Source organism: Sturnira hondurensis, unplaced genomic scaffold (genome assembly GCF_014824575.4).
Source record: "Sturnira hondurensis isolate 20B ecotype Veracruz unplaced genomic scaffold, ASM1482457v3 Scaffold0013299, whole genome shotgun sequence".
In the NCBI taxonomy this organism is placed as follows: Eukaryota; Metazoa; Chordata; class Mammalia; order Chiroptera; family Phyllostomidae; genus Sturnira; species Sturnira hondurensis.
This window is the reverse complement of record NW_028085930.1, coordinates 1,232,929-1,259,291: the sequence shown is the minus strand read 5'-3', so window position 1 is coordinate 1,259,291 and position 26,363 is coordinate 1,232,929. Positions and strand designations below refer to the sequence as shown.

At 45.6% G+C, this 26,363-nt stretch overlaps 1 protein-coding gene across 3 annotated transcripts; it reads right to left on the bottom strand.

Moving 5' to 3' along the window:
- Positions 1–589: 589 nt before the first annotated feature.
- On the bottom strand, positions 590–25,546 carry RBP2 (retinol binding protein 2). Of its 3 annotated transcripts, none has more exons than XM_037061162.1 (5): positions 25,451–25,546; positions 20,356–20,478; positions 9,690–9,868; positions 2,412–2,513; positions 590–837 (listed from the first exon to the last, which is right to left on the bottom strand). In XM_037061162.1, exons 1-5 carry the CDS (start codon positions 25,467–25,469, stop codon positions 787–789), a joined length of 474 nt encoding a protein of 157 aa, XP_036917057.1. In that variant the 5' UTR covers positions 25,470–25,546; the 3' UTR covers positions 590–786. The 3 variants fall into 3 exon arrangements, with proteins under 3 accessions (XP_036917057.1, XP_036917055.1, XP_036917056.1); XM_037061160.1 differs by lacking the exon at positions 25,451–25,546 and adding an exon at positions 24,786–24,969 and having other exon boundaries at positions 20,356–20,481; XM_037061161.1 differs by lacking the exon at positions 25,451–25,546 and adding an exon at positions 24,786–24,969.
- Between the last annotated feature and the right edge of the window lie 817 nt (positions 25,547–26,363).

Sequence of the window (26,363 nt, the reverse complement as noted above, 5' to 3'; positions counted from 1 at the left end):
TGGTATTGCAGACCTGCAGAGGCCTTTAGAAGTAGCTCCATCCATGCTGCTCAGGCAAAGTACAAACTGGAAGGCGTATGCAACTTAAAATAGAATCTTGGAGAAATGAATGTGCTATCAAAAGGAATGAATCTGAAATAGGCAATATTTAAGAATTAGTAGGGGAGGCTGTGTTGGCCAGAGGACATTTCCAGGTAAAACAGCTTCCCCCCAAAACTAACAAAAATCTAACAAACTGCCATAGCTAGTGTGGATCAGTGAATTGAGTGCCAGCCTGTGAGCCGAAAGGTTGCTGGTTTGAGTCCCAGTTAGGGCATGTGCCTGGGTTGCAGGCCAGGTCCCCAGTTGGAACAACCTATAGATGTTTCTCTCACAAATCAATGTTTCTCTCCCCCTCTTTTTCCCTCCCTTCTTCTCTCACTAAAAAATAAACAAAATTTAAAAAAACCTAACAAACCATACTAAGCAAAACTAAAATATAAACAACAGAGCCCCACAGAAAATCACCAGCAGGCAATCACCTCTTCTGTTTGTAGACAAAACTTACACTAATAGAAATAAAAGAAAAGAGATAGATAGGATTTCAAAGTATGGAAAAAAATTTTTTTCATTTAGTGCCAGGTTTCAAAGCAGGAAGAACACGTCTGTCACTGTTGCACATTCATCCTGTTTAAAACCCATCCAGATGCCTGAATGGGCTTGCAGGAGTAGGAGGGTCCCCAGGGCTGCTTCTCAAAGCCAGTAAAGAACTGCGCTGGGAGTGTGGAGCACGCCCCCTCGTGGCCATCACTTCTTTTTGAACACCTGACGGCACACCTGGTCACCGCATGTCAGCTCCTGCAACATCAGAAAGTGGATGAGTGAGGAACAAGTGGGGCCTCTTTTACACCCGACCCCTGGCTCTCTTGGTATCTGTGACTTGGGTGGGGAGGGTGGGGGGAGCTGTAATAAAGAAGACTCTTATTCTGGGGAGACAGCATCTCACAGATCCAATCAGCTGGCATGCCCTGCAGGTTGCAGTAATTTGATTTTGACACTTGAACTTAACTATAAAAATGAACATTTCAAAGAAATTGCCCTCCTGGGCAGGATTTCTGCTACTTTCATCATTAAAACAACATCGTCTAATTTAGAAAAAGCGGCCACGCCGAGGAAAAGAAAAGGCTCCAGTGGGGAGAAGTGTTCAGATGACAAGAAAGTAGGAAGATGCTGGCTGGCGAGCTGTGTCCCTCCGCTCTGTGGGCTTTCTGGCCTCCGGACATTAGAACATTGGTTGGTGGTGGCCCAGGCAATGAACGAGTGTGGCTGCAGAAGGCCCCCAGGCTGCCTGTTCAGGTAAGATGCTGTTTTTCACCTAGAGAGAGGGAGCCCCCAGGCTTTCTGCATACCCCATGACCCTTTCAGGGAGGGGGAAAAACAGGAGTATGGGGACCACCATGAGATCATTGCAGTCGACAATGAATCCATTGTCTTGACCGCAAGGACTGTTGGGTGTTGTATTTCAACTAAAAAGATTTGGCATTCAAACCAGAGCAGGTAGGAAAAATAGTCAGTGGCAAACATGGTGAACGCCTTTCATTCATAATCAGTTGTGACACTGCCTCTGAAATAAAGATCTCAGGTGGAGCCAGGTTGGTTCTGAAGGGCATCATGGTGACCTGAGTACTGACCTTGGAGCCAGGGACCTACCCAACACCACAGATGAATGAGTAAGTGAAGAGCCATTCATTGAACGAACCACTCATTTAACAAATGAGTGACTGAATGCACTAAGGAATGAAAGATTTTTTTCATTATTTGAATGTTTGACCCATAAATTGCCTTGAAAATTGAAGAATGAAAAATTAAGCTACCTATACAGATATAGTTTAAGGGTATCAGCAATGGTCCCTACTGCTCTGTTCTAGTACCAAATAACCTAAAATATTTTGCGATCAGGTAGACATACCTTATGATAAGAGGCCAATGTATGTGGTCCACAAGCAGTTCAGAAGCCTAGCTGCCCCCCAATTCATTCCACCCCCACCCCAACCCCTCTTTTTCCGGGTTCATATCACTGTGAAGAGGCCTGGTCTCACCTGCTTTTGGGACATGTTAATTTGTGCCTCACATCCCTCCCCAGCTGGTCTTGAAGGGGTCCCCTGCATTTCTCCATGGGTCTCAGCCCCTAACTCAGCATTTTGAACTTTCATTTTAATTGTAGCCATTCACAGAAATAGCCATATAAATTTCTTCCCGGAGTCGCCTGAGCCAGATAGGAATGGCTTTCTGACTGTGTGGCCACACGCAGCTGGCTGGAGCTCAGAGGAGGAGTGCAGAGCCAGGTTTCCCGTCCGACTGCCTGGCCAGATGATGAACAGGCAGTCTGCGTGAGCGCAGTGCAAGGGAGCTGGGCCCACGCCAGGACTTACCAGGTGTAGCTTGTCCCCTTCCACCCACTGCCTCCAGCCACGGTTCGCCTTTTGCCCCTTCTGCACGCACACGAGGACATTGCCTTCCCAGGTGATCAGCGACTGCAAGACAAGTTCCCACGCAAATCAGCCCTCTGGTCTTGATCGGGGCTGAACAAACCTGCACCTGCCGCTGCAGTCCTGAAGCTGTTCCTGGGCTCCTGCTGGTCTGCCGGGCAGAGCCCTCTGCCTCGGCCAAGATCCTTCCAGTCCCACTTTCCATATACACCTGCTATTCCAGCCACACCAGCACATCACAGCTGGTTCTGTCCCCTGTTAAAGAATTCCACTCTTCCATTTTATCCTATGGCAAAGATAGCAATCCAAATGACGGGGGGGGGGGGGAAGATGATGAATTTGACTGTATAATGATGTAAAATTTCTAGAAGAAGAGAATACCTCAGAGGCAACAGATGAATAACAAACAGGGGAAAATAATTGTACCACATGTCAAAGATCTGATTCTCTTATATAAGGGGCTCCTATAAATCAATAAGAAAAAGATCATTAACCTAATAGGAAATTCAACAAAGGACACCAACCAACAGCTTACAAGGGAAAAAAACACAACCTTAGCAGATGGCTTTTAAACATAAGAAAAGATATTCAACTTCATTCATAATAAGAGAAATGCAAATGAAGGCTGACTGTTTGTTTCTTTTAGATACAATTCATCTTAGAGTCAAACACAAAACAGTGGTAATACACTGTAGAGAAAGAAGCAGGCACCCTCCCACATGGCCGGTGGGCATTCAGTCAGTATTAATCTTGTATTACCTTTCAAAATATAACATTAATTATACTAGAACTTCTACTTCGGGGAATTTTCCCTACAAGAATCACATTGTGAGCAGTGCCCACTGTCTACCTCATTCCCAGGAGCCACACCCATGGCTCTAGGGCCAGACTGGTCATCCCGAAGTAGGAGGGTAGACCTGTCTCTGGTCCTGGGTTTCTTCCAGCAGCAATGCCAGCTGGTTGGCATCACAGGGGGGCAGCAGAGAGGAAGAGCCTGTGTTGGCTGACCAGCAGGTTGGAGAAGCCACAAACCTACTAAACCTCAAGAGGCTCCTTATGCACACATTTCATCCCCTCAACTCCTCTTCTGTTCCCCCTTTTACCTTTCCCAGCACATGCCCGGGATAATCTTTACTCCCCACAGGTTCAGGGCCACCCACTTCTGTGCTAGAACTAGGCTTGCAGGTGCGCCTCCTGAGATAAGGCATCATTCCCACGCAAGCAGTGGTTTTGTGTGGGTGCTCACCTGCCTTAGGGATGTGCAAACCCTATTACCCTTCCATGAACAATATTATGCTGAGGACTAGATGCTTACCTTTTTTCTGTATCTTATAAACCTAGTTGGTGATATACTGAATGGTGTCTTTAGTTGTATTGCTCTTGCATATTCAGGTTCGTTTTTTGGTACAAATCTGTTTTCTATAGATTGTTTGTCTATCTATTTCTCAAATAATATTTGACCTTGATCATATTATATATTTTATATACAATTTTTTTTGCTTCTCCTGTTACTCGACACATTGCTGCAAACGACTAGAAGCCTCAGAAATTCTGTCGGTGGGTGCCTGGTTGGATAGGGTATGGTTCCTCCCTGCTACGCAGCTCCTTGGGCAGTTCTACACTTAGGGAGAAGAGCAGTGCCCGCGGTACACAGCTGGAGCCTAAAATCCCAGAGCAGGGCCATGTGTGTAAAATGAGAGGGACGTCTACATGAGCATGTGTTTGCACAAGTTCCCTGAAAGGAGGTAAAACAATCTTTAATAGTGATTTTCCCGGGGAGCAAACTGGGAGGCTGGGGGTGAGGGTGGGAAGAAAATTTTAGTTTGTACTCCTCAATTCTGCTTAACTATCCCCAAGTTACCTTAACAATGATATTCTACATGCTTTCTAAAGCCTCAGATCTCAGAATGTCTTGGAGATGCTTAATATACAGGTTGTTCTCCTAGATCTTCTGGGAGGGAGAAATTGGTTGAAATACTCCAGAGTCCCCTTCCAAATAGATGAGAAAGAAATACACACTTGTTGTCACCCGTCCTTGGTCTCAGACTCAGTCCCCTCCCAAACGGATAAGAAAGGACTTGTGTCTTCAATTTGGTCAAGGATTGTGTCTTCTAATCCCCTCTTCCCATAGTGCCTTACACATCAGGGACACTTAGTACATGTTTGTTGAATTAGCGTGTATCTCCCCTAATAGACAATAAGCTCCATGAAAGGAGATGCCATGTCCACTATTCATTTCTGCAACCCCAGCCTCAGCACAGCCACCAGTTCATAGGAGGTGCTGGATAAGCCTTGCTGAATGTATCTGTTTGATTTTGTTAAGTGGGATCTTGAATGAAACCCACATAGGGGAATAAAGCAGCATGTGTATTCTTTTTTTGATGACAGTTCTTGACAATGACTCAGTCATCCTATCTCCTTGCCTTAGTTTCTATGGTAGCACTGGAGTGCGTACCTGTCCATCAAATTGGACACTGGATGGTTATTGTCCATCTACCTGTCTTCTTTCATGAAGCTAGAAGATCTCTGAGAGCCACAAAGGGGGGTCTGACTCATCAATAATAGCTCCTGACCTGGAGCTTTGCAAATTTATAGTAAAAACAAAGGAGAGACTTCCGACCAAGATGGAGGTATAGGTGGAAACACTGTGCCTCCTTGCACAACCAAGTTTAGAGACAACAAAGATTTAGTAACAAAAACGCAACCAAAAAAGACAGAAAATTGAACTGTATGGAAGTCTGACAACAATGAAACCATTCATCCAGACCGGTAAGAGGGACGGAGTCAGCAGCTGGGGGAGAGGAGTCGCACAGAAAAAAGTGGCCCGACCGACCCGGGCATGTAGGCGGTGGTTGGCAGATCCCAGGCATAGGGTGGCAACGGGCAGACCCAGTGAGGGCAAAAGGTGGTTGGCTGACCACAGTCACACATTTGCGTGCAGATAAACCAGGTGAAAAAACAGACAGTGAGACAGACCGCACAACCCAGGGCCCCAGCACTGGGAAATAAAGCCTAAAAGCACCATTTGGAAAAACCTTCAGGGCTCGAGGTGCCAAGAGAGGCTCCCAGGCTCCCAGAAAGTTTGTTGGAGCGACCCACAGGGTCCTGGAGGGTGCACAAGCCCATACACCCGGGAACCAGCACCAGAAGGGCCCAATTTGCTTGTGGGAAGCAGCAGAGGGAACCAAAATTCAAGAGAGAGTGGAACAGATACCATTGCCCCCCTCTGACCCTGTCCCTACATAAAGCATCACAACCCAGCCACGGGGTTGCCCCGCCCTGGTGAACACCTAAGGCTCCGCCCCTCATTTGTAACAGGTGTGAACAGACCAAAACATTACGGCTCAAGGAGAACAGATCAAAGCCCCAGAGCCAATACTTCTAAGCAACCAAGAGATAGCCAACCAATCTGATGCACAGTTCAAAACAATGGTGATCAGGATGCTCACAGAACTGGTTGATTTTAGTCATAAATTAGAGGAACAAATGAAGGCTATACTAAGTGAAATGAAGCAAAATGCACAGGGAACTGATAGTGATGGGAAGGAAACTGAGACTCAGATCAATGGAGTGGACAAGAAAGAAGAAAAAAATGACCAAACAGAACAGAATGTAGAAAGAAGAATGCAAAAAAATGAGGAGAGGCTTAGGAACCTCCAGGACATCTTTAAACGTTCCAACATCTGAATTATAGGGGTACCAGAAGGGGAAGAGGAACAGCCACTAGTGGAAAACTTATTTGAACAACTAATAAAGGAGAACTTCCCCAATCTGGCAAAGGAAATAGACTTCCAGGAAGTCCAGGAAGCTCAGACAGTCCCAAAGAAGTTGGACCCAAGAAGAAACACACCAAAGCACATCATAATTACACTAGCCAAGATTAAAATGAAGGAGAGAATCCTAGAAGCAGCAAGAGATAAGGGGACAGTCACCTACAAAGGAGTGCCCATCAGACTGTCAGCTGATTTCTCAAAAGAGACCTTACAAGCAAGAAGGGGCTGGAAAGAAGTATTCCAAGTCATGAAATCCAAAGACCTACAGCCAAGATTGCTCTATCCAGCAAAGCTTTCATTTAGAATGGAAGGGCAGATATAAAGGAAGTGTATATTCAGTCAGTGGTAGTACATTCACAAGGTTGTAAAACCATCACCACTCTCTAAATCCAGAACATTTTCACTGCCCCCAGAAGAAACTCCACACCCATTATCAGTCACTCTCCTCTGTCTGCCCCTGGCAACCACCTTTTTCTGTGTGGATCTGCCTATTCCAGACATTTCACAGAAGTCATACAACATGTGGCCTTTTGTGTCTGACTCCTCCCACTTGGCATAATGTATTCCAGGTTCAACCGTGTTGTAGAATGAATCAGTACCTCATTCCCTTTTTTGCCTGCATGATATTCTATTGAATGAATATAAATTTAACATTTATATAAATGCTAAATTTATAAATAACATTTATAAATAACATTTAAATTCAATGTTATTCTGGGTGGCTTGTATATTTTTGAAAGGGACTTAAAATCCCCTTAGAAACAAGTCATGGTAGGCAGTGAGAAATATGTGTGACCCACAGGAAGGAAGAAGGGGGTCCCCAGGCCCCTCAGATGGGAGTCAACTCGGTGATCAGTGTGGTTTTGTTGCTTTTGCGCTGGGATGGCAAAGAACCGGGCATGTTAGGGCCCGACTGGACCTCTGCTGACCCCCGCCCCCTCACCTCTCCTTCAGCCTGCTGAATCGGAAATGATCAGAGGGGCTCCTGACGGTGACCAAAGAGTTGAGAAGTGGAGCCCTGGAGAATAGGAGTGTGCGGAGTAGTACACAAACACACGCATACACATGCACACACACATGTGCACACAGACACAGTTTGTGTCTGCACTCGAGTGTGCCACCACTCCCTGTTGCCCCTTTCTCGCTTAAGGGTTCCAGCCAAGTTACAGGACGTAGGCAGTCCCGGGGGCAACTGCTCCGTGCCAATTCTCTTGGGAACAGCCCTTTCCTAGAGACTGAGCAGACTCGGTCCTGGGTACCTCTCAGCCCCTACCAGAGTGAGAGTGAGTGAGTGAATGAGAGAGAGAGAGTGAGCACGCACCCCTATGCTTTGTTGCGGGCCAGCAGAAACATGAGGTGGGAAAGGGGGTTCTGTAGGGCTAAGAAATGATCCTGGGGCAGATGGGGTCTGAGGAAAGAGTGAAAAGCAGAGAGGCAGAAAAAAGTGGGTGTTAACAGTGTTAAGAGACGGAATCCTTTAAGAGTCAGAAACGGCCAAAAGAACATGATATATTTTAGGAAGGGCAAGTTCTCTGCCATCAAAGGTGATAAAAAACAAGCCAAAGAGAACAGTTTTTCAACCCCAAATGGAAAGACCAGGGGTAATAAATCATTGTGAACTGATTAGGTTAGGACAGAAGAATGATGCAAAAATTCTGAGCAAATTTTCCTATGAATTCTCGTGTCTGATGAATTGGCTTTCTAGCCACATGGTTCAGAAAAGCCCTGCGGATCCATCAGCCTCTCAGGGAGGGACCCACGAGGGGCCACTGCAGGGCTTGGAGGCCTAGGCGGTCATGCCAAGTCTGCTCTGATGGAAGCATTTCCAAACTGCTTTTCATTTCCTACTCTTCTTCAGCAAGGGGCACTGAATAGAACTCAACCTTGACATGATGGCTGAGATTATCGATGCCACAGGACAACCCGAGAACTAAAATGTGTCCTGCTCTCTTGGTTTGGGAAGTCAGTAACAAAGAATAACTACATTTTTTTTCCAAACCCAGGAGAGGTGCCTGAGCTCCCGTCCCTTGTTTTGGGGGAAGAATTGAGACCTCTGATTTTGGAAGAGATCCTGGAAACACGAGAGGAGGGGAACTCTGGGGAGACCCGGGCTCATGGTGAACTAGGAAGCCCAGCAGGGAGGGTCCTGCTTCCTGTGGCACCCCAAGGGGCTGGCCTCTGCTGGGGGTGAGAGCACAGGTACCTGGGGACAGGACATCTGGCCCCACCAGCCCCAGCTTGGGAGCCAGGACAGAGGTCCCAGTGGCTAGTTGGCACAGGTGGGGTGGGTGCTATGAATATTCAAGCTGCCCACCCTTGTGTAAACCGCACAGACACTGACAGTGAGTGCTCAATGGTGATCGTGCAAAATGACAAACCAGAAACCCTTTCCTGGACCATGTAACCCTTTGGGTTCTTGGATGATGCTAAGATTGGGGTGGGAGAATCCTTTCATTCGACTGAGATGGACTTCTCCCCATTCCTAGTTGTGGAGACTGACCAGGTGTAATTGAAAAGACAGGTGTGCTAAGTGTGAGTGTGGACAGAGCAACAGTTGGCCACTAGGCTATGATACCACAGGGTGACCCTGGAAGAGAAAGAACCTGACCTACTGTCATCCCCCCCTTCCCCCCACCTCACTTCTCCCTGCTGCTTCCTCTCTGCCTTATTGACAAACTGCTCCCCTGGGTGAGGTCCTGCTTCTTCTGAGCTCCTGTTCCTGGGCTGCGAGCTAACTCCCCACGTGTGCACTCAGGGCTGTCTACTCCTCGCTTGCAGAACCCGACCTACACCCAAACTGTTCAAGCAGCCGGCAGCCTGGCCTTCTGATGCAGGGGGACTTCTTCCATTCTGTCCACGAGTTAAGGTGATGCTGACACAGGAGCCACACACTTGCCTGAGATTTCTCTAAGTTACTACGGCTGGAGAAACCCTGACTTCATTTATAAAGTATACTGACTTTTTGGTTTGCTTTGCGTTGCATTAAAAAACAGCAGTGGGGCTCATCAATTGAGATATTTCATATAAAAACTAGAAGTCTCCACATCTCTTGAAAGGAAAAAATATATACCAACATGAGGCCTCAGTTCTCCATGGAAATGTGTGGCTGGTGCTGAGCAGGGCTGCCCCTCTGCTGAAGCTGCTCTGTTCAGCTCACACAGTTGCGTCCTCTCTGTTGACACTCCACCTCGCCCCTTTCTCTTTGCCTGCCAGCCCATGTCAGACCCTGGGGAGGCCAGTAGCCTTTAATCTCTCCTTTGCTTGGAAGCTCAGTGCAGATGCCAGCTTGCCTCTTCCTACATAAAATAACAATGCATATTGCCAGCATTATTAAGTCCATTCTGGTCCCCCTTCCCAGGTTGTTTCTGTTGTTCTTTCTTTGTGAAGCCAAAGAGCCAGCCTCTACAGAGTCTACAAGTGAAAAACGCCCACCAAGATTAGTTAGTACCTTAACGTTTCGGTTGTCCAGGCCCCTGGTGTTCTCGTCAAACTCCACTCCAACGGTGAAATCCAAGTCATAGTTGCGGAACGTGCTGTTGGTTTTTGTCTTGAAGTTATCGCCATCTTGATTAATGATCTTCGTCTGATTCAGGCGCACTGCGATCTTTCGGGTGGCAAAATCGATATCTGTTGGCAAAGGGAGTTGTGGAGGTTCTGATGTGCTCAGCCAGACTCATTCATTTCCTTAACAAAGCCAAGCAATCAAGACCAGAGACATAGATCGGGGCAGGTCACATTTCTTTGCCCAAGTGGGAAACAAGAGTTATCCCACACACGACCAGTATGGGCATCTCAATCAGCTGTTGGGGACCCCAGGGTTTCTCATGCCTTCTCAGGAGCCCTGCTGGCCGGGGCAGGTCACAGGCAGGGCTCACGTCTGAGCTGCAGCTCTCCAATCTGTGTTCATGGACACACGTGCATGCATGCATGCACACACACACACACACACACACACACACACCGCTCCACCACAACCTCTCCATTTTATTTATTTGACACATTGGGTTTCTTTTTAAGAGTTTGCTGAACATAAAACTTCATGTTTTAAAAAGAAAAAGGATTGTTTAAAAGTAACTGGTCTAGACCACTAGTAAAGATGGATTTTGTTAATGTCCACAGCAGGGAAGAATACACAGAAACTTCCATTTTTAAAGCAGAGTAGGGGCTGACTTAGCTAGGCTGTCCTCCCCCACCCGTCAGCCCCCAGGGCAGCAGTACGCATACTCCAGACACTTAACAAAGACTTGCTTGGAGATTTGTTTTGTTGTTTTTCAGGTGGGCATTTGTTCATATTTTTTTATGAAAAATATCAAACAAACCAAAGTAGAGAGTGCTAGAAACTGTATTCATCACCTGGATTCAACAATTATCAAGATTTTGCAGCATTTATTCTATCTACAGCTTTCCTTTGTCTTGATACTTTAAAGGGAATCCTATTTATCCCTTAGAGACAATTAGTAAGTAAAAGGAAGCATGCCCTTTAATGGAGTGTTTCGTTTCCTAAGCTTTGCATTTTACAGTAAGAAGCTAAGTGCTGAGCTCACCTCCTTGCTAACCTCTGATTATACATAAAATATCACCCAAGCCAAAAAGTCACTATCCTGTGGAATAAACCTAGAAACAGGATCATTCTGGAACTGCTAAACTTCTACCCTTGCTATGAACATCATTAAGCTCTTGGTCACTAGCCAAATTATATTTGGCCCCCTTTATGCCTTTAAATTCTCCAGATATCTCTGGATACCAAACGAAGTCTTTAATTTTTTTTAAATCCACTTAGAAGATTTCAAAAACAATAAGATTGATTCTATTACAACCCGAGGTAACCTCAAGGGTAAGGACAGACCGGATGCATTGAGTGCTGTTTTTCCGAGACTTCCAGACCCATCTCTGTGATAGGTAGGCAACTAAACCTCACACTGTGTGCGCTCTAGTGGGGGGTGAATACTGTTGTGTCATGAGAGAGACCAGAAGTTACCAATAGTTCAGGACTTGGGTCATTTTGGAGAATGAACATCTCCTCTGGCTGCACCCCTACCCCTTCTGCTGCCCTTCCATGGTAGCCAAGCATCACTTCCCTCATCCTGACTCCTCATTTCCTTTCTGACCCATTTCCTTCTGTGGTCACTATCACTCTCCTCTCAGAGAACCAGGGAGAAGCCCAAGCTGGCCACTTGGACAACAACAGAATCGTATCTGCATGGGAAAGGGCCCTGGCTAGTCCTTCGGACCCTAAATTATATAAAGTTAGTTTTTATCATAAGAGAATAATTTTAAGTAGCATCAGTCATCCCAGGAGGAAAAAGGATATAATACCTGTATCCTAAGTCGAAAGGAGAAATCAGGTTCAAGTCAGCATGAGTTGAGCCTTGCTCAACTATTCTTCACTACTCTTTGTTGAGAACCTGCCACATCTAAGACTTTACCAGGGAGTCCCCAAACTGGCTGCCCGTCAGGATCACCTGGGAAAACGTGAACATACAGATTTCTGTGCCCTGATCTAAGCCTAGACTCTCAGGGTAGTTTTAGATCTTGGATTTCCTCATAAGGAGCTGTTTGGAGAAAGACTTCCAAGGTGTAAAAAATCTCAAAGCTACTGTTTAAGCATCCAGATGACGACGAGGGGCCTCCAGTGACTTGTCTGAACACACCCAGCTAGAACTGCAGTCACAAGGGTGTGCTAACTCGAAGGAACCCGTGGAGCAATCGAGTGGGAAAGAGAAAACTGATTTTGAGCCTGGGTGACCAAGGTGGGAGCCAGGGAAATCAGAGACTGAACTAGTTTTATGGGGAAACACAGGAGATGAGTTTTGGGTAAGGTGAATCTGGGGGCCATGCTATGTGGACCCCGGTCATATTTGGGTTGGTAGTTAAGCTATGTCTTGGAACCACTCGGGAATGGTGCCCCATGGTGGAATCTTCCTTCAGAAACCTCTCTTACTTTGATCTCTCAACAAACCCACGAGACAAATATGCTAGGTCCATTTTACCGAAGAGGAAATTGGCTCATAGAAGCTCTGTTGCTTGTCCTGGGTTATCCAGTGAGGAAGCCATGGAGGCAGAACTTGAACCCAGGACGGCCTGTCTCCCGGGCCAGCACTGGGCTGCACAAGCTCTGGGCTGACCTGTCTTGTTAGGTCAGGATCCCAGTTTGGCACTTTACATGGTTCCCAAGAGACCGGTAACTCTCACTCTCCTTATGTTTCCCCTGGAGCCATGAGGACATCTGGATCCTGCTAGAAGAGACCTCCCTCATTGGGACAGTCCATGTGTCCCAGCACACTAGTGCACTGTCCCCACCAGACAGCAGTTGTTTGCAGGGCCCAAGGCTCCCTGAGACGTGCAAGTTGGAGCACTGACACTGGAACTCCTGTACGTTCCCTGGTGCTTGATAAGCTTCAGCTCTGTGGCTTACGCAGCTGTACCCGGCGCATCTAAGCCACACGGCCTGTAGGCTACAGGACATGGGTGAGACCAAAGCGCTCTCTGGGGCCCTTTGTGCTGTGAACACTTCTAGGCAGCACAGTCAGCATTCACAGAGCCCAGGTGCCAAGGGGCTCAGGCCCATGCAACATTTGGTGGCCAAAAAAAAAAAAAAGCTCATAATCAATTAAGTTTGGGAAATGAGGAATGAAAACCGAGAGCTTGTTTCTGTGCTGAAGAACTTCATGAAGCCTATAAACCGGGAAAAGTGCTGTGTAGCTCCAATAGCAGGACACAGGACATAGCCTTTCCCCATCTTTTGTGGCCGCAGGACAGCTCTGTGGTGGGCCCCCCAGCTGGCCAGGTGTTCCACAGGACATAACGCAGAGCAAAGGAAACCCCCTCTGAGGAATTTATCTCAGTCACCTGGGCCCTGCAATTATGGAAATGTCTGTTTAATTTTTCTCCTTCCAAGGCAACTGGTGGCCTGTTTGGAAGGGAGAACACTAGACAGGACCAAGTAGTCAAGGATCTCTGACTTAAAAATGAATCCCTCCTTAAAATTGCTGAATGCCACTAAGGAGTGTCTTCCCTATTCTAGTCAGTACAAACACCGGCTTGCACCAGGCAAAGGGCTGACATGTCACATCCCGACTAGTGTTTCTTCCCTTCTACGTCAGGTACACAGTCTACTGCATCAGGTGACGTCTGCGTGTCTAACTGCCGTCCTGTTGTTGGACGCTTGAGTCCAGCTCTAGAAGCAGCAGAGAGCAGTGGCCCTGGTGGAGCTTCGTAGCTGTGTCAGGTTATTTTGAGGATAAAATTTGACAGTGTTTGTGAAGAGCTCTGTCTACTGGCTGGTGGCTCATGGTAACGGCCCCATACGTGGTAGCTGCCGACACCACCACCATCATCATTAAGTCCCCTGATCTCACCAGCTGGCTGGCTTGGAGCACCTTTCCAGGTGCTTCCTGTATGTTTGCTCCCAAATGTCTGCCCCTACGCTCCCTGCTCTCCAAATCTCGTAAGGGCCAGCCCCAGCCCCTCCTTGTCCAGCCTGTTCTGCTCTTCCTTGCCTCCTTCCTCACCTGCTCTCCAGACCATAGGGTTTACTCCCCCAGAGATACTACCTAGTATTTCCCTCTGACATTTTCCATGGGGTTCATTGCTTTTTCCTCCAAAGTCTCACCTCTAAGTGGACAAGGAAAATGCTGTCTCCTTGCTCTGTGCCCTCACAGAACCAGGCCTGGATCTTAGCACAAAGTATGTGCCCAAGAAACACTTATGAATTGGCTAATGGGGGCAAAAGGAGACTTTGTGTGTGTGTGTGCTTCAACAACTTGACTAATTTCAATTAATCAAAGGCTAAATTTTGGGAATAAAAAAACAAAGGAGGTTACACAGAGCTCTGGTATTGGCTCTGTATAAATCGTTTAAATCATCTGTTTAGTGTATGGTCCTCTAACTATTTTTTCTTCTTTTACAATGCAAATACACATATCCAAGAAGCATACAGAAAAATGTTTCTTTCTTAGCCAGCTAAATGTAATTTGTAAGAATATCAGAATTTTAACACTAGGATATATCACAAATAACTGGAAAAGTCTGATTTTCGAAGAGGTCTCTAGGCTGGCAGCACCACAGTACCTGGGACCTCTTAGAAATGTTAGTTCTGGGCCCACCTGAGACATGCAAGGGGTTGGACTCTGTTTGTTTTTTATAAACTTCCCAAGTGAGTGATTCTGAGCAGGCTAACATTTAGAACCACAGGTACAAAAGAGTGAGGGGGAGGGTCAGACCCAGGTTCAAACCCTGGCCCTGATTTCCCAGCTATGTAAACTCAATGAAGTCACTCCCTTCCTGAATCTCAGTTTTTTTTTTTTCCCACAGTAAAGTAGGGAAAAGAAGGCTCATCTCAGAGAGTTATTTAATGTAAGGATTCACTTAAAGTAATGGGACAATGCTTTACACAGTGCCAAGGAGCTGGTGGGCACTGGCTGCACACTGGCATCCGAGCCTTGGCCTTTTCTGTTTGGGTCAAACACAGTGATGAGATCGACTTTCACTGTGGAGTGAGGTACTGGGGCATGTTTGTACATCTGCCGCTCCATGCTCCGAGGGCCCTGGACGCGGAAGAACAGTCAGAGTGGCAGCCGACCCACTCTCATCCACATAGCCCTGGCCATTCGCATGGGCCTTTATCTGCTCCCTCACTCCATCGTTTGGCCAATGGGCAGACACAACTTTAGCTCCTTCTCTGGCCCTCCGTGCGGAGGGCTGTGCTGTATCCTGCTGCCGGAACTGCAGTTGGGAGATGGGGAAATACCAACCCACCACAGGCCATGTATTAACCAGATGAACCAAGGAAGAGGGCCCTTCCAGGCGAAACTACTCAGAAAGAATTGGGACTTGCAGAGAAATTTAGAGTTGAAGTGCTCCTCAGAGAACAGGTCTATGTTTACTGCCCGCATGTGGCTAGCAAGGCCCAGTGATGTTAAATGGTGGTTTCAGTTACTCAGCTAGGCTGGAGCTCCCAACAGTTTGTCTGCAAAAACATTCTGTTCGTCATTCACAACTAAGACTTTGCTAACAGAAAATGTTGCTTGTTCTTGACCTCTTAGAAAAAGAGACCATGGTTCAAAATGCCTGTAGCTTAGAGAACTGGTTTGTCCTGGAGATAGCATCCCTCGTCAATCCTTCTGGCCAGTTCTGGGGGCATCTTATTACAGGTTCCATGCAAATGGGGTCAAACACTACTTCTCCAGATTGAAAAATGTTGTGGTCTCTCGGCGACCCTTTAGGGTTTACACGGGCTAGTTAATCACGTCACCTCTGCTCCGCTTCGTGGAAGGCAGCCAAACGTTCGGTGAGTGGATATGTGATGTCTCTAATCAAAAGGAAAGGGTCTACTGCAGCTGTAGAGCACACACGCACACACTCATGCTAGTTACAAAAACACTTTCTCTTTGTATTTTGCAGAGAAAATGATTTTCCCGATATGGTATTTTAACACCAGGGTTATCAAGTATGCTTTATCTGCTTTTCTGGATTAAAGCTCCGAGCCTGATTTATAGCCAGGTGAAATGAAATTCTATCTCTGAGGAAAAGGTCCAAAGGCAAGCTATTTATGAATAATATATATGGCTTGTAGCTGCTGCAGAAGAAAAAAACCAACACTGGAGTGACTTTATTAAAAGCATACTTTTCATAACTGCATTTTGAACAATGCAAGCCATAAAGTTGAAATATGACTGTGCTACTCAACATTAAAATGTTTTGTACTGTGCTCATGAAGAAAGCTAAAGTTGCAGGCTGAAAGGGCTGGCTCTCTGTAAATTAAAGAGCAGAGATGCACACATATTCATCATATGAAATCCGAGACCCATTCCAAGTCCAGCTTGGATGGGCTTCAAATTTGGACTCCTTAATTCTCAAATCATCAGCACTCTTAGGCAATTGTGAGAGACAGTGTGGAGGAATAATCTTCTCCATTTTTCCATGCCATTTCCCCCTCCAGATAACACACTTAGGGAGGAATTAGCCTGGCCACCTGCCTGCCTTCTCCTCTCACTCCTCAAGGACATCTCCAGATAAGTTTCAAACTTTCCCTGGCCGTGTTGGGAAGATCTCCAACACAGGCAGGCTGGAGATCTTGGGGTGCCTCCTTGCTCCCCTTGCATTATTTCACCTCCTCACTGGTAGTCCAGGACTCACCACTGGAAAGTGGAGGTGCTGCCTGTACATGTAAAGAAGGGACCAAACTTGTCTTCACCTGGGCTTCTTCCAACCGCAGCACCTTCCAGTTTGAAAGTGCAGTCAGGAACCACGTGGTTTTTATAAAGACTTTGGCACCCTTGAGGGGTATGACCTCATTGACTTGTGAGCACAACAGGAATCCAAATTTTTTGTGATGCTAGCTCTACCTTGGGTCATTAGACATTCTTTCTTATTTCCTTCTTTCCTTTCTTCTTTCCTCCCTTCTTTCTCTCCCTCCCTCCCTTCCTTCCTTTTTTACTCACTCATTTTTACCCAGAGACTCGGAGTGTCTCTCTTGCAATGTTTCTAAGGGTCCTACGTGTCTACTTTGGGTAGCCCCATCCTCACAACCTCCACTCAGAATGGAGGCCCTCCTCCCCTAACCCTGTTCTTGGGGTTCTTTGGTGTTAGAATCGGATAGACCGGGCTCCTCTCTGCGCTCCACCATTTTCCTGCCACGAATGACCCCAGGCTTCTCTGGGCTTCAGCTCCTTCCCCTTGTAAGATGAAAAGCATTCCTTCCATCCTCATTCCTGACTGTGACTCTGTGCTCTAGGTCGTATATCAGTGTGCCAGTTTTAACAGTGCACTTGGACGTGTGAGCACCTAAACCCGAAACATGCCCAGAGCCTTTGCACTTGCTGTCCCCTGTGCCCAGGATGACACTTCTCAACATTTAAGCTTTGGCTTCAATGTGAGCACCCGCCACTCTCCACCCAATCATCCTTTCTTATTTTCTGTAATGCATTTACCACTACCTAAAATCACCTTAAACCAGGGATTTTCAACCTTTTTTATCTCTTGGCACACATAAACTAATTACTAAAATTCTACAGCACAAAAAGTGTATTTTTTTGCCAGCTGACAAAAAACCCCACCAGTGTAATTTTTATTGATTTATAAAAAATATATAAATAGTAATTACTTACCCTTTTTTGCTCCAAAGTGACTATTTAAAAATCGGGTGCTTATTCTTGTATGTAAGGATTTCTGGTACCAAGAATTAACTAATCGGATGTAAACTTATTATGTAACATGACCAATAATATGTAATTCCATTATATGGCCTATATATTTATAGTTCAAAACAGGGCATTCACACCAAACAGCTACTGTTGTGTTGGCAGTTGTCATTTTTTTAATTCAACAATCTCAGGGAAAAGAGGTCAGCGCCCCTGACTAAATAGTCAGGTATTGCATGTTTTAAAATTTTTTGTAGCACACCAGTGTGCCATGGCACTCTGGGTGGAAATTGCTGTCCATCAATCGCTGCTTTTCCATCAATAAAGAATCTAGGGCCTCAAGAAACACTGGTATCTAAGATGGCAAGAGAGGAGGTACAATTGACCTTTGGCACTCACTCTTTGAGCAATTAATGACTTTGATAATTTGGGGCAAACCCAAAGGTTGTCATGACATGTCACTCTGCTGAGGCTGGCAACTGGGTCATGTGTGGAGGCTGGTGTATGGAATGAGTCACTGGGAGTCTCTCCTTCCTATTGAATCAGGCCCACAGAGAAAGCCAACTCCCTGGTGCTAGGGGTTAGGGTCTCAGAAAGTGACCATTCTTTAGCAGAAAGTGGAGTTATACTTAATGATATTTACATATGCTGGGATTGGCTGATATCTCCTCATGTGTTCTCCCCAAACACCAAGGGTCTCATGCTCAAAAGGGCAAGGAAGGCAAGCTTCACTGACTTGCCAGTTCTGGGGAAGCAGCCCCTGCCTTGCAGGGTGGGTGTGGAGGAAATCGTACAGATCTGCTGGGTTGCTTTCAGCAGGTGGAGTTGATAGGATAGCCCCACCTCAGCTGCTTCCTGCTGAGATCCTGGAGACCTGTTTTTGTCCCTGCCAGAGCCTGCCCCTTCCCCCACCCATGGCTCCCCGGGCAGGTGAGAGGGACCAGGTATCCTGTCTCCATGACGTGGGGGTCATTAAGCACTCGGGCTGGAGCAGTTTCCTGGGGCTCTGATACTGCGGGCTAGCAGCAGCTGGGTCAACTGAGGCATCAGGCACATCCACATTTGGGGTCTAACTAGTTCAACTGCCCATGGTATTAACCTTAATCAGGAGAGCGTCAGCCTACCTCCTCTAAACTGCAGAGACTCTGGTACGAAAACATCCAACAGTTTCCTCATTAGAGTGAAATCAGTACAGTATGGCACTAAATTGGAAGTTCTGACTGAAGCTGTAAGAAACAATAGGTGTCTGATACCAAAGATGCCTATGACAGAGCCACCCAAGTAACACACTCCCGAGTCAGCAGCCCCCTCCCACACTGAGGATGTGAATGGTGTGGAAGAGTCCAGAGCAGGCTGTTTTGGAAAGAGGAATTTTGGGAGAGTGGTGACAGAGTAGCTGGCCTTGAGCGAGGGGCTCCATCCTGCAGAGATAAAACTGGGCTGAGGCTATTTTACACCTAACGTCACTGTGGGCTGCTGAAACGCTGAAGCCCGCAGACAGACCTCTGTCCAAGTGCTTCCCATCCTTCCAAATGACAACCTCTTCCAGCATCATCGGGAGAAACAGGCAGGGCTGGTGCTATTATCCCTACCTGGCAGATAAGGAAAATGCCTCTGAAAGGTCAAGGTCAGAGAAAAAGCCTCAGCTATGTGGGCTCCCCTGGTTTGGTTTCCTCCTCTGATGATCAGATTTATAGCTAAGCTCAAGACCATTTATTTACCCACAGATAGAATCAAAATTCAATTTCTGTTGCTTAAGCAGGGCACTAAAAACAGATGTAACAGAGTTACGATTTTTACCTCCTCCCTCCTCTTCCAAGTATAATATATTGAGGTAAAACTCTCATAGCCAGGAGGGGGAAAAGCTATCCAGTGTTGGAAACCTGTTTCAAGTACATGAAGAAAGTTCCAGTCTCCCTAAAGTGTCAAACATGTGACAGCTCCCCTCATTCACTGGCACAGTGGCAATGTTCATGAAGCTACACGTTAACAATACAGAAAAACCCATAATACCCATTCTTGGTGAGACATCCTATCACCACATCCAAGCTATTGGGCCTCCGACCGCACCCATAGCCACTTTGCTCATCTTTGGTGACGGTGAGATCCAGCCAGGGACTCCTTATGTGGAGGAGGGTGCCACGTGGGAAATGTGATGAGGAGGCTGCTGCAGGATGAATCGGGGCGGGCACCGAAGCTTCCTGCTCAGTGCCTGGGCCCTGACAGCTGCCCAGCACAGTGAGCTCCCCTGTGGGCCCAGCTCTTCTGGTTCCCATTGTTTTCTGCCTGCTGCCCACCCCCAGCACCCACGGCCCTCGAGAGATCGCATAAGGGAGTCAACTCAGGACACACACTGATTGAGCCTCTGGTGTGGAGTCTAGTTCAGAAGTCAGTCCTCTGGATGAGGTAAGCAGCGCTACGTTGTTGGATCTTACGACTAAAGCCTTTCCCAGCCTGCTGTAGGCTTGATGTCCTGGCCTGAAAGATTTGCTGGCCACCGCTCCCCCTCTCCAAGACTGACAAATGAGCAACACAGGGTTGTTTGTGGATAATATCAGGTGCAACTGATTATCTAAGAGATGGCAGTCACAAGGCAGGGGGGCATTATCCTCTCAAGTTTGGCTTCACTCTTGTATGCATGTGTGTCTCTGCATACTCACGTGTGTGTGCATACATGTGACTGTGTGTGTGTATTCTCCATTCAGTGCATCATTTCTGTGTGCCAGGTACTGTGCTAAGGACATTCTAGACATAGTCTCATTTGCTACTATTCCCTACTTGCAGACCAGGAATCTGAGCCTCAGAGAATTTGTATCACTTGCCTGATGTCACACAGCTATCAGAGAGGAGCGAGGCTTACTCTCAGGTCTGTGGAAATCCACAGCCGCACCGTCTAGAAGGCCAGATCACCGTCCTTCTGAAGGAGGAGTATCAGAGTTGCCTCCCCTGTTCCACCCCCAGCTGCCCCCTTACCCAGGGCCTTCATGTAGCCTTCAAAGTTGTCATTACTCTCCATCTCCCAGGTTCCATTCTGGTCCTTCGTCATGGTGGTGACCTCTGGTTCCCGTGGGTATGTGGTGGATGTCAAGGAGCAGGCTGCAGGGGGAACGTGCTGAAATGAGCCTCTTTTATATTAGGTTTATGGCTGTGAAGATAACACGTTCAAAGGTGATCAGGACAGCCCAAAGGGACATTTCTTTGCCTTGCAAATGTCAGAAGGACTACAGGCAACCCCCATGTTCAAAGTCCTGGCCTGGCTAAGCATGAGTGTTCTGGTGAACCTCACCATACTCACAGCCGTACTCACAGCCCTGGGAAAGCTCATTTTTGGCCGGCTGGGTTCCCCCAGAACCCCCAGGCTCCCACACAGAGCTCTCCATTCAGCACTGCAGGTAAATAAAGACACAGTACCCACCCCAACATGCTTCAAACCTGGAATCTGTCAGTCACGTAGCTAACACTGCCAGTCTGGCCGAGGAAGCCAAGATGATAGGAACTCCCAACTATGAGTCTCTGCTCTACTCTGTACACTGTGCTGGCCAGTGCACATTTTCCAGGCTGAGCACTCATCCTCCTGGGTTGGAAAAGCAGGCATTCCCCTCCAGGTTCAGATTCAAGGGTCTCCACACTTCCCCTCCTACCCCATCTGAGTCCCCTATAGGCCTCTCTTGTAAGAAAGTGACAAAAAGCTGGCCTGATAGAGAAGGAGGTTGGGGGGCAAAAACCTTGGCTAATTGCAATAAGCCAAGGACCTGGGTTTTAGTGGGCATGGAGGGTTACTCACCCTGTGTAAGGCAGGAAGTTGAAACTGAGATGCTTGCACAAACACAAACCACTTGAGGGACTACTTCTCCAGTGAGTGTGAAATAGCCAAAGCTGCCCAGAGAGGACAAGAGTGTTTATCTATTTGGCCTGGGGTCTATGTGAGTTACAACGAAGTTCTTCCCTGTTCTAACCCTGGTTTGAGGTTCGTGTTTATGCTTTCTGCTAGCCAAAATATTAAAGTGAATGAAGTCCTGAGCTTGCAATCCTTATAGACTGCTGGAAAGACGTAAGTGTAAAAACTGTCTGTAGGGACACACCTTTGAACAACACCAACCAGAATTCTCTGTAAGAAAGCCCTGGCAAATATGATTTCATAACCCCAAATGGCAAAACACACATGAAAATAATTTGCCTAAAGCAAACATCAGCAGAAACAGGCAGTCAAATTAGACTTCCAAAAACTTTAGATTAAAAAATGATCAGATACAAACTATAAAATAAGTATGTGTAAAGTGAGTAAAGAAAATGACAAGCACTTAAAAACATAAAAAGGACAAAGTGATGTTTTTTTAAAGCTAGATTAAAAAAATAACCAGAGAGTAGTTGTAGAAATGTAAAAATATAGTCATTAAAATCTAAAAGGTAATAGATGAGTCAAACACAACTGAAAGGAGAATTAGTAAACTGGAATGTAGAGCCAAGAAAACTACCCCAATGTTTGTAACATAGAACATACTGGTGGAAATTCAGGACATCAGAATATAAATCAAGTTCTAACTCTTCCAGAGAAAAAATAAGTCATATAGATTACCTATGAAGAAACAATATAAAGCAATCTCATTTACAATTGCATCAAAAGCTTAAAATGCCTAGGAATACATTTAACTGAAGAGGTGAAAGTTGTTCTCTGAAAACTATAAGACATTAAAGTAAGAAATTGAAGAATATACAAATAAATGGAAGAATATACCTTGCTAATAGACTGGAGGGATTAATATTTTTCAAATATTCTTACTACCTAAAGCAATATACAGATTCAATGCAATCCTATTAAAACACCAATGGCTTTCTTCTCAGAATTAGAACTAATCCTAAAATTCATATGGCGCCACATAAGTCCCTGAATATCCAAAGAAATCTTGAGAAAGACAAAGTGGAAGGTCTAATGCTCGCTCATATAAAACTATACTATAAAACTACAATCAAAACAATATAGCATTGGCATAAAAACAGATATAAGCTCATTGGAATGTAATAGAGAGCCCAGAAATAAAACCTCACTTATATGGTCAATTAATCTACAACAAGGGAGGGCAGAATATACAATGGAGAAAAGACAGTTTCTTCAATATATGGTGTATGGAGAACTGAACAGATACATGAAAGAAAGAAAAGAAAATGAAATTGAACCACTTTCTTACATTAAATGCAAAAATAAACTCAAAATGGATTAAAGACCTGAACCCATAAGACTCCTAGAAGAAAAGACAGGCAGTAAACTCTTTGACATCAACACACACACACAATGGAATATTATTCAGCAGTATCTTTTTGAATATGTTTCCCTGGGCAAGGGAAACAAAGTAAATAAATAAATACATGGAACTATATTAAACTAAAAAGGTTTTGCACAGAGAAGAAAATCATCAATAGAATGAAAAGGCAACCTACTGAATGGGAGAAGGTATTCACCAATGATACATCCGATAAGGGGTTAATATCCAAGATATATGAGGAACTCATACAACTGAACACCAAAACAAAACAAAACAAAACAAAAAAAGGAATAATCCAACTTAAACATGAGTAGAGGATGTGAATAAACATTTCTCCAAAGAAGACACACAGAGGTGGCCAACAGACAAGAGAAGATAATTACCATCACTAATCATCAAGGAAATGCAAATTAAAAGCATAATGAGATATCACCTCACACCTTTCAGAATGGCTATCAGCAATAAATCAACAAATAAGTGCTGGTGAGAATGTGGAGAAAAGGAACCCCTCATACACAGTTGGTGGGATTAAAAATTAGTGCAGCCACTATGGAAAACAGTATGAAGGGTCCTTAAAAAATTAAAAATAGAACTGCCATACAAACCATCAATTCCACTTCTGGGGATTTAGCTGAAAGAAACAAAACACTAACTTGAGAAGACATATGTGCCTCTATAATGTATAACAGAATTACTAGTAATAGCCAAGATATGGAAGCAACCTAGATGTCTATCAGTAGATGAATGGATAAAGAAGACGTTGTACATATATACAAACAAGATATTATTCAACAATAAAAAATGAAATCTTGCCCTTTGTGACAACATGGATGGACCTAGAGGGTATTACGAAATTAGCAAAATAAGTAAGACAAGGATAAAAACCATATGATTTTACATACATGTGGAATCTAATGAACCAAACAGAAACAGAGCCATAGATACAGAGAACAAGCAGATAGTTGCCCAAAGAGAAGGGCAGTGGGGATGGGTGTAAAATAAAACAACTCAGACACTTAGAAAAAGAAGCAAGACAAAAATCAGATTGATATCATACTTGTTAACAAATGATGAGAGAAAGCAATGGAACAATATCTTACAATGATGAGAGAAAATACCTTCAAATTAGAATTCTAAACCCAGCCAATTTCATTAAAATATGACGGTTTTAAGAACTAAAGTACTTTCAGATATAATAGCCCCAAACTGGGAACAAGTCAAACGTACAAGTTAGTGGGGAAACAAACTTCGCTATACTCACACAACAGAAGACTACCCAACAGTTAAAAGGAACAACCTCCGGACACATGTAACAATGGGATGAATCCAACAACATCACGCTGAGGGCGAGCAACTTGACACAAAAGATCACATACTGTATGGTTCCATTTATAGGAAACTCAGAAAAAAAAACCCACAGCTAATCTACAGTGATATAAGAGAGATCTGTGACTTGGAGGGAATGGGGACCGGAAAGGCACAAGGGAAATCCCTTGGGGAGGCAGGGTGGAAATGCTCTCTAGGGGAGATGGCAGTCCTGTGACTATTGTCAAAGCTCGAACTCTGCAAATGACACCTGTTTCCATTCACTGTATAAGCTATACTTCAGTAAAAGTGAATGCCATTGTTTTTTATTCATGTATTGATTCACGATTATTTATACAAAAAGGATTTAGTATCCACCCAAAAATCCCATATTATACCCACATGAGAAGTTAGCTGATCGATAGGAAGCGAACTGTGCTAAAGAGGCTGTAATTAGCAATTGACTAGATGTTTGTAAGAAATATAAGCTTAAATATCAGCTTAAAAACTTAAGAGGAACCTCTAGAACCGTGGTTCCCAAACTCTGGCAAGTGTCAGACTCATCTGAGGGGCTTATTAAAACGCAGACTGTTGGGCACTGCCCTTGAATTTCTGATTTGATGTAGCCCCAGGAGTTTACGTTTCTAATAGGTTCCCAGGTGGTGCAGATTCTGCTGGGCCAAGACCACAGTTTGAGAAGTACTATTAGAGAGTAATGAAAGTAGAAGAAGAAACCAGTGGAGAGGGAAAATAAAATCTTTTTGAAAGTTTTGGGTTGGCCACACCAAGTTTTGAATCCAGGTTTCACTCCTACCAGTGGGACCCCTGGACACTTACCTTCTTTGAATGTCAGGTTCATTCTTTGAGTGCCAGGATCATTGTAAGAATTAAAGCTGATAAACATAAAGCTCTTAGCAGAATCCCTGGCACACAGCATGCATTTATTACAAAGCTGTGGCTATGGTATGGGATTGCAGAGTAAACTAGCAAGTGTTTGACTTGTCCTCAACAAAACATAGCTTCAGCATGTTCTTAGGTCTCAAATCTGTGTATATGGAAGTTGGGGCGGTGGTGAGGGACCGTGGATTAAAGATGGCAATTGCCAATCAACCACTCAGACAGTATTGCCCCTACGCCTTCCATTCAAGGATGACCACCTATCTTAGAATTGACAGCAGAGCCCCAATTTCAAAAGTTCTATCCCAGAACCCCGTAACTCTCCACTCATACTAATACATGACATACCTGAGTGCTCCATTTTCTCAGCTGCCTGACTCCTCTTCTGAGCTTATTTGCATAACTCTTTGTGGAATCTCTTAGGTGACTCTTAAGACTGGGAAAACTCATCAGCCATAAACCAATCTTTCTAGGTTGTGAGAACTTCTCTGGGGACCATAATAAAAAGTGAAGGTATGGGTGTCTCAAGAACTTGGGTCCAGATACATCAGTCAGCTAAAGGCAGGCACAGCGGAGACCCCCCCCCCCCCCCCCCGGACACTTACCTGCAGTCCTCAAGAGCATCTGACTGTGGCAGCTGGGCTCCCGATGCCTCCCGGAAGCCAGACAGCTTCTCAGGCCCAGGTGTGCAAAGGCGTTTTTTTCAGCTGGCAAATGGCAACTGTGGGATCCTGACCCAGATTCTCTGCAGAACCCACTCCTACCACACCCTGTGACTTGCACACCTGGCCCAACTATCTGTGCTTGCTATGGGAATAAGTTATTGCATCAGATTTGGTTCACCTGAAGACTCAGGAGGACAGGGACCTTGGATTTCTTCAGCTGCGAGGCGGCGCAGGGCCTTGCTTTAGTTGTTCACAAGTTGTGCTGCTTCTCCAGCTTTGCTTCCAAAGGGCTCGCAGGAGAGCAAGACGCCTCAAACAGTCTTCTCTCCCAGGGCCATGGGGATCAAATTGCTCTGGCCCAGGAAGGGGCCCATGTGCAACCCCCTGGTGTAGGGAGCTGCCGGTGGTCGGTCCAGACCACCTCTTCCCAAGGGGGCTGTCCCAGACTCTCCTCCAAGCACTGTGGGAGGCCCCTGGCAGTCCCACCCATAGAAACTGAGGACGAAAAGGGGCCCCATGCTAAGCCTGACAAGCTCAGGGGTGGCCTGTATGGTTGGTGGCCTTATTAACCCAGAGCCCTAAAGTAACCACAATGAATAGTCTGAAATGAAAACTTATTAACTAAAAGCAGTTTAGGGATAGAAGTCATGTCCTAGGCTAGAATCTTCCCTGACAAAAGTCGATCTCTGCCTTAATGAAGCCTATCTATTGTCTTGCATCTACGATAACATACCTTTGGAATGTCAAAGTAATTTTCTTCTTTCAGACACCTCAAAGCACAGATACTACACCAGTGCACCAAAGCGGAAACCACAAATGTCCTCGCTGTTATTGGTTAATTATTGACTGTTAA